The following is a 14687-nucleotide window of genomic DNA, read 5'->3' as shown; positions in this document are numbered from 1 at the left end:
TACATTACCTATTACAAAAAACAGTTGGCAAACCATAAGATGGAAGCTTGTTTAGAAGACCTTTGTGCCAAACACGATCAAGAGCCTTTGAGATGTTGAGCAACTGCTTGTGTTTCACCGAACATTTCCCTTGAATTTGTCCATAAATGGGTAACATAAGCCAAAATATCACCAGTGGATCGACACTGACCGAATCCATACTGGCGATCGTTGATCAGACGGAAGGTTTCTAGGTAGTTTAAGAGTTGGCAGGTACTTGATTTCTCCATTACTTTAGAAACAGTAGAAGTAATTGCAATGGGACGATAACTGGATGGGAGGGATTTGTCACCCTTTTTAAGAACTGGCTGGATATGAGCAAATTTCCAAGCAGAAGGGAAAACACCTTTGGAGTAAGGAAGTGAAAAAGTTGGCAAAGAACAGGAGAAATTCAGGAGCACAGGTTTTGAGGACAAGTGGAGAAATACCATCAGGACCTGGAGCTTTCTTAGCTTCAAGATTTCTCAAAATCCTTCTGACAAATAACTGTAATTTGCTATGACAACCATAGTAAATTACAGATATGGTTTGCACTAATGCCAATGGGACCCATGCTTTGCCATTTATGTTGATATGAAAATCAAAGAAACCCCCCATTATTTTAATGTGTACTGCCTCTCTGTGAGTTATAAAACAAAAAAAAAAAAACACACGCATGGATGAACTCAGAAGTGTTTACTGATTGGTTTACTTAACCATTTTATTCCCAATATCAAGAAGTATTGTAAATGAGAAGGCAAAATGGGCAAAGTCTTCCTTATCCTTGACAATGCACCATCATATCCTTCAGTGGAAACATTAAACAAAATAGATTACAGATTCGGCATATTTCTTCCACCAAATGTTTCTTCACTCCTCCAACCAGTGGAACAGGAGTCACTGAAAATTTGAAGAGAATCTACAAAAAACATGTCTTGTGTCATTTACTTTTAGCAGAAAACAATGAAGATAGCATTGTAGCTTTTCAAAAAAATTGAAAAGCTCAAGGAAAGCTGCTACATGTTAACTGACACGTGGGAATCACTCAATGCACACTATTTAAAAAATGCTTGGAAAAAAAAAACATTGCAGAAGAAACTGTAGAAGATGAACAAATACTGAATGAGATGATCAAGTTCTTTCCTGGATTTGAAGATTGCGATGAAGGTGATGCAAGGGCATGACTGGAAAATAATATATTGATGCTATAGGGGTGGCCAATGAGTCGAACGTGGCTTTAATTTTGGTCGATCACGACGAATCTTAAATATATATATAAAATAGATTAGTAAAAATCTAAATATTATAATTATTATTATGCGCCCCACTTGCAAACGCTTATTACAAATCCGCTGAATCATGTGACTACTCGTTGCCATGCAGCCGCTAGACTTCTCTTGTGAAAATTCACGCCGTTACATTGTGGAGAGCATTCTTATTTAGTTCTTATCGAATTCTTATTTAGCTTCTTACTTAACATTAGTAACTGGACAGTACTTATATGTTAATTTAATACTCTGATTTAAAATGAATACTACGAAAGAGTAAAATGTATCATTTTCATCAAGAGTGGGAACTAGAATACTTTTTTTTGTAATGATAAAAGAAAAATATTGTTTGATTTGCAATGCCTCTGTGGCTACACCCAAAAAAGGAAATTTAGAAAGGCACTTCAACGCACTCTATGGTAAATACCAATCGGATTTTCCGCCTAATATAGTTGAGTGACCTTAGAAAAAAATATTTCAAAAGAACTTAAATACAGATTATTCACACAACAAAATTTCTTCATGACACCTAATTTACAATCTAAACAGTAACTGCAGCATCTTTTAAAGTGAGTCACCTTCTTGCAAAAAAATGCAAACCATTTTCTGATAGTCAGTTCATAAAAAGGCACATTTTTAGAAATAACAGATTCTCTTTTTGAAAATTTTAACAAAATTGAAATTAAGTGTTCTTCAAGACCTACAATTATCTTGAAATACTGTGATACGACGCATCGAAAAAATGAGTAAAAATGTGAACGAACAATTGCATGCTCATATTGCTAATTGTGCGTCGGTCCTATTTTTTACAACTGGATGAATCTATATAGGTCAGGTGACACAGCTCAACTGTTCGTTTTTATTTGTGTGGTTTTCAATGTTTCTGCCACTAGAGAAGAATTGCTGGGTATGGTTTCGCTAAAAGAAGGAACTAGAGGTCTTGATATATTTAACACATACAAAAATTTTATTGAAAAAATTAAATTACCACTATTTAAGTTCATATCAATAACAACAGATGGAGCTAAAGCAGTGACAGGGCATCTTAACGGATTCATCACATTGTGCCAAAAGAATGACGAATTCCCAGATTTGAGTTACCACCGTATCATCCACCAACAAGTGTTAGCCAGCAAAAGATTAAATACTAAAAAAGTGTTATGGACACAGCTTTCAAAATCGCAAATTCCATCAGAGGACCATCTCTTCAAAGGAAATTTTTCAAAATGCAACTCAATGAAAATGAACCAGATCTGATATTACACACAAATGGGAGGTGGCCGAGTCGGATAAGTTTCTAGAGATTTCGAAATTTGCTGAATGAAATTTAAAAAATTGTTGATCAAAGGGGAGATGATTATCAGCTGCTACAAGCTAGTGGTTGCGTGATCTGGCTTTTTTGGCAGATTTTACCAGTAAATTAAGATCTGAATTTGAAATTACAAGGAAAAAATAAAAATGTGGGTGACATGATTATTACAGTAGTATTTCTGCATATAAATATAAAATTTTTGGCAATGGCTATGGATCTAAAAGGAAAAAAAATTCAATCATTTTGCAAATATGCAAGATCATTATCAAGGGGATACATTGTTCAATATATTTCTTATCCATTTAATGTCGACTTAAATACGAAACAAATTGCAGAAAAAATTGCTTCTATTTTTCACATGGAGAAAATATTCCTTGAAAATGAAATTATTACATTGCAAAACGATATCTTCCAAAAAGCCAAATCATCAGAAAAACACTTGGAAATATGTTTGCCCAGAAAAGTACCCAAATGTAAAAAAAATACAGTGAACTTTTAAATTCATGTTTTGGTTCCACATATCTGTGAATTGGCCTTTTCGTATTGGAAACAAACAAAGAGGAAGCATCGCTCTACTCTTACGGATTTGCATACAGAAGATTCTTTATGGTTGGCCTTATTACAGTACACCCCAGATTTTGAAAGCTTGGCAGATAACATGAAGACACAAACTTCACATAAATTAAAAATTTATGTACGTATGAATTTAAAATAAGAATTCTGAATCTTATTTAATTTTTTAAATTTATAAACAACATTTTTCAATATGTGTCGATTAACTTTTTTTAACCATGTGCAATGAAATTCGCGGCACATTTTGAAGGAAAAAAGTAGATCGCATCACAAATTTAGTTGATCATCCCCGCTATAGGGTTTCCTGTTTTAAATGAAAACGAAACTGTGAATATGAGAGAAAGTGGAGTTCCTAAAAATGATACGGACGAAGACAACAATGAAGAAAATGATGTCAACATAAGCCTACACATGCTAAGGCATTTGCCGCACTAGAGACTAAGATGGCTTGGTACGAACAACAAACTGAATGCTGTCCAATTCAACTACCCTTGCTGAAAAGAGTGAGAGACCTGGCAGCAAAGTTTGAAAATGGAGCAGCAAAAAATAAGTAATTATTTTGGTTAAAGGCCTATAAATGTGTTATTGCGGCTGGAAGAATAAAAATATGTAAGTACAACTTAGTGATTTTGTTGAAAAGAGTGTTTCAACTTAGTGTTTGCTGAAAAGAGTGAGAGACCTGGCAGCAAAGTTTGAAAATGGAGCAGCAAAAAATAAGTAATTATTTTGGTTAAAGGTCTATAAATATGTGTTATTGCGGCTGGAAGAATAAAAATATGTAAGTACAACTTAGTGATTTTGTTTCTAAACTTACTAACCCCACCCCCCTCCCAATTCAAGCAAACTTATTCAGAGCTTGCAATCCAGTCATCTCTTTTTGCAATATACAAACAGAATTAGTTGCTGTAGACCATTTGTGCGAAACACTATCAAGAGATGGTTTATGTGAAAATTAACAAAATCTGAAACCATAAAACGAAAATGCCGACACTTGAAATAGTGGCTTTAGTATTGTTACAATTTGTGCAGCCAGAAATATTGTCCATTTAATTATTTTGAAAATTGTCTTTTGAATTTTAATGATTTATTTTTGCCGCATACCACCTAAAACTTTCCATGTACCACTAGTGATACAAGTACCACACTTTGGGAAACACTGCTTTAGTTGATGTGATTTTTTGTGTTGCATTTATTTTAATTAAATTTATTGAATTCATGTTTTATAATTACAACATTGTGTAAACTGATAGTATTGTACCTAAAGAGCATAGTAAGAAGAAAATTCCAATTAAAATTAAACAAATTGTACAGAAAATTTCAACATTTCAAAATTTAAGCATTTGAAAAGAAATTCCCTAGGAATGTGGGTTATATTCAAATGATTGAATGCTAGAGTATAGCTAGAGGTGCTTGATCATAGCTTAATGGCATAGGATCCAGATATGATAGGCAACAAGTAAAGCAGTTACAGAAAATGTAAGTGGTGCACAGCAAGCCAAGTTGGCCTGAAAATGCTGACAGAGTCGATTAGATATTAAAGTAAAATCATTACATAAAAAATTACAATTACTTATCTGCTTCTTCAGATTCAGTGATAAAAGTGGTTTTGAACTATGTGTGAATGGAATCAATGAATACCAGAGAATATCTCGAAACAACATTAGAACACTGGTTAGAATTAAAATTAAGAGCATAAAAGTAGCACATAACCAGATTAATTGCCACCCATCAAGCTCTTGTTAAGTTGTGATCTAAAGTACCTCGAGGCCCACGAACATTTACTTTGAAGGATTATTAAGATTTTTTTTTTTTATATATATGCTAGGGTTGTCGGCAGATTAAACTCTGTTCTGTGGAGCAAAAATATCCTAAATAAAACAAAGAAACTTATATTTCAAATGACTGTACAAAGTCGTCTATTGTATGGAGCAGAAACCTGGACATTGAATAGGCGAGTGGAAAACAAATTGCTCTCCACAGTAATGGATTTTTGGAGACGCTCGGCAGGAACTTCTAGAAGAAACAGAAAATGGAATAAAGACATAAGAGAAAAAATGGAAGTGAAAAAGACTATTATTGACACCATCAAAGAAAAGTGTCTAACATGGTATGGACATGTAAAATGGATGCAAGAAAACAGATATCCAAAGGCTATCCTGAAATGGACACCTCCTGGAAGAAGGAGAAGAGGAAAACCTAGGAGAACAGGGATGGATGGAGTACGGGAGTGCATGACAGCCCGAGGCTTAACCGACCAAGACACCTTGAACCGCACTTTATGGCGGGGAAAAAATTCCTAACAAGAAATAACTTGTAGGCTGAGGAAACCCATTGTAAATGGAAACACTCCTCTCGAAGAAGATGCTAGGGTTGTTAAGATTTCTGAAAGGTAATTGGTAATCACAAAAGCCTCAGCTAGGGAATCACAAAAGCCTCAGCATCTCAATGAGCTGACTCCACATAACTAGAAAACTGACACTTGCCGGAGGTGTGTATATTAAAATCACCAAGGAAAATTAAAAAAAATTCTGGGTGATTTGAGAAATGGGAAAATGGCAGAAGCAACATATGAATTTGACAGAATGGGATAATTTTAAACTACAGGAGATCAAAAAGAGAAGATTCCAGATTAAGGCGGCTCCGACACACACACACAAGTACAACCTCTGAAACAAACAATTAAGGAATTGAGATGAGTGGTGGTTGAGTCAACTGATAATTGCGATTGTGTCAGAAAAGGAAGTGGGGCTGAGCAGATTATATGTAGAAATGAACATAACTTAGATTGAAACTGAGACCACAAATCTGTGAAATGAGCAAGGAAATTAAGAAGTTTAGATTTTTTCACAGTTAAGTAGATTGTTCTATTAATTTGATGTACTGGTGTATATAAGACATTAGTTGGGGGATCATCTATGATTAATAAAATTTTTGGATATGGTACATAGACACAGAAAAAATTTATCCAGCTCCTTGACATAGCATGTTCTGAACAGTTCCTGTCACATTTCTGATTCCAATTTGTATTGCAATTAATAATATACATATATATTTTCACCTTTGCGACGATTTGTATAGCGATTTAAATGCAGCTATTCCATGACCATTATTGGCCTTGTGGGCCTCTGTTGATATGGGGCATAATGGTCAGTCTATTATTTTGATATTTTGTTTTTCTCTTAGTAGTTCTTTTAACTCTTTTTTTGGTGATATTTCACATTTTTCGAAACTGGTACCGTCGGGGGGGGGGGGGGTGTTACTGCTAAATTATAATATAATTAGCATTATTTTAAATTTCATATCGGTTTTATTAATTGGATTTAAAGTGCTAAATTATATAGGGGATTTTCAGCTACTGTTTATGTCTTATTACCTTTACTTCCCCCTCCCTGTTGGTTTATTTTATTTTGTTATTTTTATGTTAATTTTCACTTACAGTTTTTGCCATACTACTGGCTTATGTTTTATTTTGTTTTATTTTGAATTATCGGATATTATATATATATATATATATATATGCAGACATATTGCCAATATTTAATATAGATCAATATTTGCCCATTTTAACTAGAAATATGAATACTATTAAAACATTCCAATATAACCAATTAACTACTCAATGCTCATGTTGCTGTTGAAATCTCCATATTCATAGTACCTTAATGATATAAAATTTCCTCTTATAAATTTAAACAATACACAGTTATGAGATATCCAACTGACACATGACCTACCACTATTTAAGTTTCCCTAATTTATCTCCCATTAATTCTGAATGTTTGCCGACTATGAACTTGTCAGAGAATAGTACTAACAGTTTCTGATCTCTTTCAGTTCCACATTTATACTTTAATGTACCAAAGTTATGTGCATATTTCTTTAATTCATTTGTCTCCTTTAAAAAAAAAAAAAAGCTCATATCTCCATTAACAGAATCATCAGTAAGCACCATATAAAAGACTTTACTTTAATTTCAAAGTAAAAATAATATTTCCTGCTACATAAAATTAAACTAAAATAACAACATCACAATATACTCAATAAAACATTAATTATAATACAATGAATGTACTTTTAAAAATATCATTCATTATATTTTTAAATCCAGAGCTGCATACTGTGTTATTGTGAACTGTAAAATATATTGTGACAATAATAGAAACATATCAAGAACTACTGATTCCCAGTACTGTTTCTTTTAAACTATGGCTCTTGCTGTTCAAAGCTACAGCATAAGAGATCTATAATATACAGCAGAGTACAGTATAACAATATTTATGACAAGTAGTACATACTTGTAGACAATATTTATGACAAGTAGTATATCATTATTTCACAAAAAATAACAAGCATATGCTTAACTGTAACAGCATAAAAGATCAAACTCCAAAAGAACTAACATTATTTAAAGCATAGTAGTGTGAGAAATAGGAACAGAAATAGAAATCGCATATCTATTCATATTTTAATATAATGATGTCTAATACATTTACTAAATTAGAGCTATGGGAAAATATTTCCTCTTTTTTTCAGTATGAATAAAGCATGGTGCATCTGAGAGATGCATTCTTGTTAATAGTCAAAACCCAAGAGACAAAGTGAAATTAAACAGTGCTTATATAAAATATGACAAGATAAGAAAATCCTAAGAAGTGCTGTGGTCAACACCACATAGCATCTATAGAATATACACCACTAAGAAGCTCTGTGGTGTATATTCTATAGATGCTATGTTCCCACTTCACCAAATGGAATTATTTTATTTATATAAAGAAGATATTTAACTGCAAGTAACACTATTGAAAAAACATTTTCTTTACAACTAAAATTTTGTATTAAGACAAATGCCATTTTGTCCCCCCCCCCTCCTTCTACTCTACCACTCTGTAATAGCATATTACCATTCACATGCTACTACAGGTTTGGATTTACAAGACTATCAACAACAGAGATATTTAAAAATGTGGGTTTTTTTTATTTTTTTATTTTTATTATTATTAAGAAATGATAAAATGATAAAATCTAATAAAAATTTTAATGAATCACACAAATATAATACCAAACTAAAGCTATAAGTCACAAAAATATAATCATAGAATGGAACTTTAAGAAATAAATCTTTACCCTGCTCAATCTGGAAACTGCTAGTGACACACAACCTTTATATTCTTCAGGATTTTTTTTCACAAAAGCATCAATCAAACTGGCTGCTGAAGTGACAACTCCCTTTATTGAAAAATTTATGGTAAATGAACATACATATATTATTTATTTAATATTTATAAACTAATATTTATTTAAATACCATAAAATAATATCAAGTTAATTTTGCAAATTAGCATTAGTAGGGGCATACGACACAAGCAAGCAAGCTTATGCGGCATGTTTAAATCATGTTTAAAAGCAAAGAGGAAACAATTTATATTGCTATATATAATAGCTCTCTACAAAGTGAGGGAGGGAGGAAATAATTTACCCAATGGCCTTAATGTCACTAATTCACAAATATACTGTAATATGACTCACAGCACAAACTATTTACAACAATTCCCCCCCCCCCCAATAAAGACTTCTAGTTTTATTAATAATCTTTGTATCTACTTTAAAGTTTAAAACTTCAATAATGATCAATTTAGGAAACTGACATAACATCTTAATTTTTATAAACTGTCTAAACTAGGAGTGTCAAAACCATAAATGCCAAAATAATAGGCTGCACCAACAACTTTCAGGGAGCTTGTGGGCCAAACAAAAACACCAGTGTAGCATTACTAAATGATTAGCATAGGCATTTGATGCAAGAAAGCAAGCTTATGCAGCATCAGCCAAAAAAAATAATAATAAAATAAAATAAATAAATAAATAAATAAAAAAAATAACCACTTCCACTTCACCCCTCTGTTTGTTCGAAATACCTGTCCAGCTGAGCCTTAAACTTATTTAGGCTATCAACTTCCACGACAAGGGATGGAAGTCTGTTCCACCAACCAACCACCCGCTGGCTAAATGCAAATTTCCGCACGTCTATCCTACATCTGCCTTTCCTCAGTTTGAATTTATGCCCTCTCAGGTGATTATTCAGAGCAAGAGGGAGAATCCCATCAGCATTGAGCATGCTCAAACCATTCAAGGCTTTGTGCACCTCTATCAGATCACCTCGCTGGTGCCTAGTCTCCAGACACTGTAATTTGCAAAACTTAAGCCTTTCTTCGTAAGAGCACCCCATTGTTCCATTCACTACTCTTGCTGCCCTTCTCTGTACTCGTTCCAGCAGCTCTACATCCTTCTTGAAATGAGGCCTCCAGGCCTGTATACAGTACTCAAGGTATGGTCTGACCATTGCCTTATACAAGGGAATAATCACCTCCTTATCCCTGCTAGAAAAATTCCTATATATCATTGACAATACACCATGAGCTACTCTTGCAGCCCATCTGCACTGCCCAGAGAACTTCATATCTGCCTGCACAACCACCCCCAGGTCCTTTTCATTCTCTACCACAGTCAGTGTAGTACCATAGACTTGATACGTTGCTCTGGGGTTGCTGTTTCCCATATGTAGTACTTTACATTTGTCAATGTTAAACTTCATTTGCCACCTCTCAGCCCATCTGCTCAACCATTCCAGATCCTGTTGCAGTAGCATCATGTCAGTAGTGTCCTTGACAACCCTGCCAACCTTCGTATCGTCTGCAAACTTGGACATTAAGCTTGATATACCATCATCAATATCATTTATAAATACAGAAAACAATAATGGACCCAATACTGAACCCTGAGGGACTCCACTAATAACTTTAGTCCACGATGAGCAGTGTCCATTGATTACCACTCTGTCTTCTCCCCCCCAACCACCCCTTTATCCACAGCAGCAATTTGCCTACAATGCCACACTGCTCCAATTTGTGCAGCAGTCTTCCATGTGCAACAGTATCAAAAGCCTTTCTAAGATCCAAGTATATAATATCAAAGTTATTCTTCGCATCCAGTTCTTTTGTGACTGCATCATAGTAGCCAATCAAATTTGTCAGGCAAGACTTCCCCTTAACAAAACCATGCTGTGTCCGAGCTATAACTGAAGTCTTGTCTAGATGATCCTGCAGTGCTTTTTTAACCAGTGCCTCCATTAATTTTCAGGGAACAGAAGTTAAACTCACAGGTCTATAATTACTTGTGTCAGCCTTTGATCCTCCTTTGTGAATCGGGGTCACATTCGCACATCTCCAATCCATGGGTACCTCCCATGGGTTTCTTAGCTCTCACAATTATGGCTAAGGGTTTGCTTACTTCCTTTGCTGCCTCCCTCAATACAACTGGATAGATCCCATCCACCCCAGGTGCCTTTCTTGTGTTTAACTTCAACAATTTCTCCTCCACTTTACTCTCAGAGATTACAAGATTCTCTAGCTTACTGCCAGAGTTGAATACACCTCTGGCATTCCCCTCGCTGAGTAACTCATGTGTGAATGTCGATGCAAAATATTCATTTAGTTTGTTAGCTACCTGAGCAGGATCATCAACAGTTGACCCATCAATATCAAGTGGACCAATCTGATTCATCCCCTTCCTTCTAGAGTTTACATAAGTAAAGAACTCTTTGCTGTTTTTCTTTGCATCCCTTGCCAAAGATATCTCGTAATCTGCCTTCGCCTGCCTAACGTCCTTTGTAACTTGATTACAGATCAACTTGTATCTATCATAGGCTTCTGTGTCACGTGTTAATTTGTATGTATCCAATGCATTTTTCTTCTCTGCCATATGTCTCATTAGTTCATCTGACATCCATTTAGGCCTAAACCTTGAACAATATTTTTTACTTGGTATATAAAGCCTAGTAGCTTCCAAGATAAGTTCTTTGAATGCTTCCCATTTTGAATTTGCTGTTGGTAACATCATTAGTTGGTCCCACTGTATAGAATTTAAATACTGTCTCAGTCCATCGTAGTCACCTTTACGAAAGCAATAACCCTTCCCTTTACCACTGATGGTAGTTACCTCTGAGTAAATCCCACTTCAGCACACTGATCACTGCCACCTAGTGATTCATTTATCTGCAGATTCTTAATGCATGAAGAATCACTACTGATAATCAAATCAAGAGTATTACTCCCTCTAGTTGCCTCCCAAACATGCTTATGTAGAAAACAATCATCCAATAAATCCACAAAAGCCTTGCTAGTGTGTGAGTGACCAGCCCCCAAATTCCACTCAATATCTGGGAAATTAAAATCCCCCATTATAAGACTCTGATTTACTGGCCCACTCTATTTCCCTGTACAGTTTCTTATTATACTCATCAGAGTCATTAGGCCTATAGCACACTCCTACTCTCAATTTTGATCTCCCAATGCTTACGTAACTGCACTGTCCAGCGATGTCGACTGGCTTCACTTCCTTGGATTTTATGTATTTCTTAACTAATAGCATAACCCCTCCTCTCTTCCTATCCTGTCTCTGAAATCCCAACAATATCTGCCTTTGATGTTTTGAGCAATACGTCAAATTCATGAAATTTATTTACAAAACTCCTAGCATTGGTGTACACGCAAGTATACATGCCCTGTTCTTTTTCTTAGCTACCCTAACACAACCCATGTGTTTACTTGTACCCCAATGATTCCCAGCAGTCTCTGAAATATCCTGCATATTATTTTCCAGGCTGCTGCTCATCCCAATAGAAGCAGTGCAAGAATCACTTTCACCTCTGCCAGTGGCTACTGGCAATCTATTAGTCCTTGTATCCCCCCCAATCTAGCATTTTTCCGACCCACCTAACACTGCCTCGATAGCATCAGCAAACATTCTTGCATCCTTTCTATTTAAGTGTATCCCATCCCTGTAGAAGCAGTCTCTCCTATTAACAAGTTCAGACCAGGCTGAAAAAAATTCTACCCCTTGAGCCTTGCACAATCTTTCCAGGGCCGAATTGATCATCATATACTCCTTCCTATCGTGTCTGCGCAGAATTGCAGACACTTTCAAATTCAACCCTAATTCAGGGTTTTTTTTTGCAACAGTGACCTGTACTTGTTAAGTAATTCTGCAGGTCTCCTACTCTTAATATCATTAGTGCCAACATGTACAACTATATCACCTTTTGTGCCCTTATAAGATATGAACATATTAAGTATTTTCATTTATTTCCCCCATATACAATCTTAATCATCAGAATTTATTAAAGTTCAAACAATTTATGAATTTAAATTTTATGAGTATATCTCCTTTTAAGTATCACCATTATTACTTTCATATAAATTTAACAATATTAACTTGTAAAACAGAACATATGGATGCCGCATAGGGCCCACCATGACATGTGGTCTAATGACCACTACTCTGTTGTTCCTGGGAATGAGGCTATATTGTGTGGCTATGCATTAAAGAAGCTCTTCATAGCAGGTTTAATTTTTGAAATTATTGAGGTTTTTATTCAGAGGTTAATACTGAGATATCCTTTGTTATCAATATTTTGACAGGAACTATGTAACTTTGGTTTATCATCATCATCATCATTCTAAGGGCCAAGCCCTGTCACCACAGAGATATTTTTTCTCCACTCAACCCAAACTTTTGTTCAGTAGCTTAAATTTAACTTCACCAGTGGTTAAAGTTTTGTTAACAGTTTAACTTATGTAATTTTTCTAAAGTTACAATTTTACCTAAATAATGATGGTTACAAGACCCACTTACAATACAAAGTTCAAGAATATTGTGACCCAGACAGAAATGCCTGCAGACATTTCCAGTGTGGATTGTGAGTTTGTCAATTGTACACAGCCTGTGGCGTGTATTCTAAAATCAGTCTAGTAGACAAACAGAGCTCAACTGATGATTCTTTTCTCTGAACCAGATGTAAGGAGAGTACTGATCTAAAATTAGAACCCAGTGCATTATGAGAAGAATTTGAGACATTAAAGAAAGGGGCAATTGGCATAGAAACAAATATAACTAGTAGCTCATCAGGGAGCTCGAGTATCTCATGACCTGCCAAATGATTCACACGCAATTAAAGTCCAAAAAAAAGAACAATCAAGTGCATACTGCTCCGGTTGAAAGTGATTTAGTTTCATTTGGAGAGTACTATCAGGGAAATAGGTAATATTTTTTTTTGAAATAAAGATGAGTGGAACAGAACTAGGGTGTGTTTGCTGGGAGCAACAACTGATGATGTTACCAACAGATTATTAGATTTTAAGTGGGATAAAGAGAGCATTATTATACATGTGAGAACTAACGATATTAAACGAGCATGACTTGACCATTTATTGGATAAATATAGGACCATGCAGAAAAAAATGCCATGAGTTAGGTCAGAATATATGTATGTCTCTGCAATTCTGCCCAGACACTATATGCTGAAAGCCTCGTGGATTAACTCAAAGGAATCTGCGAAGCTCTAGGGGAACAAAATTTTTACCAGCGTGGCCTGCACTTGTACATTGAAGGGCTCTGTTATGTAGAAATATATTCATTGGAAAAAGATGGTGCAAGAATTTTTTCCAGTATCATTGCAGATACCTTATGGGTTCAGAGAAACTGCTAGTTAGGGGAGATAAGGGTAACGCAGTTCAGCATTCAACGGAAGACTGCAAGTGGAAATGGACATCGTTGAGATTAGAACTGAGACCACGTATATTTGTGAAATGAATTAGGAAGTGCTTGGGAGGTTTAGATCTTTTCGTAGATAAGCTTTACTCTATTAGTTTGGCTATACATGGTGTATTCGATAGTAAGAAAAAGTGTGGAGGGCATGCTGTATGAAGTAATGAAATTTTTGGATATGGCGTACACATGGTAAAAATATACACAGATCCTTGACATAACGTGGCCTCGACAATGCCCCCCCTGCATAAACATTACTCTGACTCCCTCCAGTCACTATCTGGCTGAGTAGAGGTAGCAAGATTATACACTAGTTGATCCGGAAGCCTCCTAAAGAGTTACCAAAAGTTTCGGTCCAGCGTACTAACTAGCAGCCTGAGATCACCATTTTAGAGCTATACCCTCGAAATGTAAGAAAGATTGGATCTCACCATGATGGTGCTCTGTGTAATTTTCATATCCATTTATGCATACTTTATTCAATATATTAATAAAATTTATATATATATAAGTTGTATTAATATATTGAATTAAATATGCATAAATGGTTGTGATAGTTATACAAATTGCTAGTAACTAGCAGGGTGAGGAAAGTAGAAAAAGAGGTGTAGTAGATTTGTGAAAGAATGTTAAAATCCTAGAGTTTATGATAAATTAAAAAAATATATGGGCTGAAGAACCACGATTTCTATCAAGAATATAGATCTTAAACACACTTTAGAAGATATCATTAATTCAGAATAGGATTAGTATATTCTGAAAATACAACCAAAGGGTATTGCATAATAAAATTTCAAAATCGGGTCTATAACTACATTAATCCCAGAAATATCATGCATAAAATTAACATTTCTTCCAATAAATAATATCAGTATAAAAATCAGACATAGCTATAACAGACCCATAGGTATGAG

At 34.9% G+C, this 14687-nt stretch overlaps 1 protein-coding gene across 2 annotated transcripts in view; it reads right to left on the bottom strand.

Annotated features, from left to right (window-relative positions):
• Window positions 1–14687, bottom strand: part of LOC150077411 (AP-2 complex subunit alpha-like) — a 588904-nt gene that overhangs the window by 428602 nt on the left and 145615 nt on the right. For both annotated transcript variants that reach the window (XM_090386478.1, XM_090386479.1), the window contains exon 7: window positions 8296–8397. In XM_090386478.1, coding sequence (XP_090242604.1) covers window positions 8296–8397 — 102 coding nt within the window. The remainder of the gene's footprint in view (window positions 1–8295; window positions 8398–14687) is intronic.

Source organism: Mastigoproctus giganteus, chromosome 12, assembly GCF_048544385.1.
Source record: "Mastigoproctus giganteus isolate SK-2022 chromosome 12, ASM4854438v1, whole genome shotgun sequence".
Taxonomy (NCBI): Eukaryota; Metazoa; Arthropoda; class Arachnida; order Uropygi; family Thelyphonidae; genus Mastigoproctus; species Mastigoproctus giganteus.
This window is presented reverse-complemented; position numbering and strand designations above follow the sequence as displayed.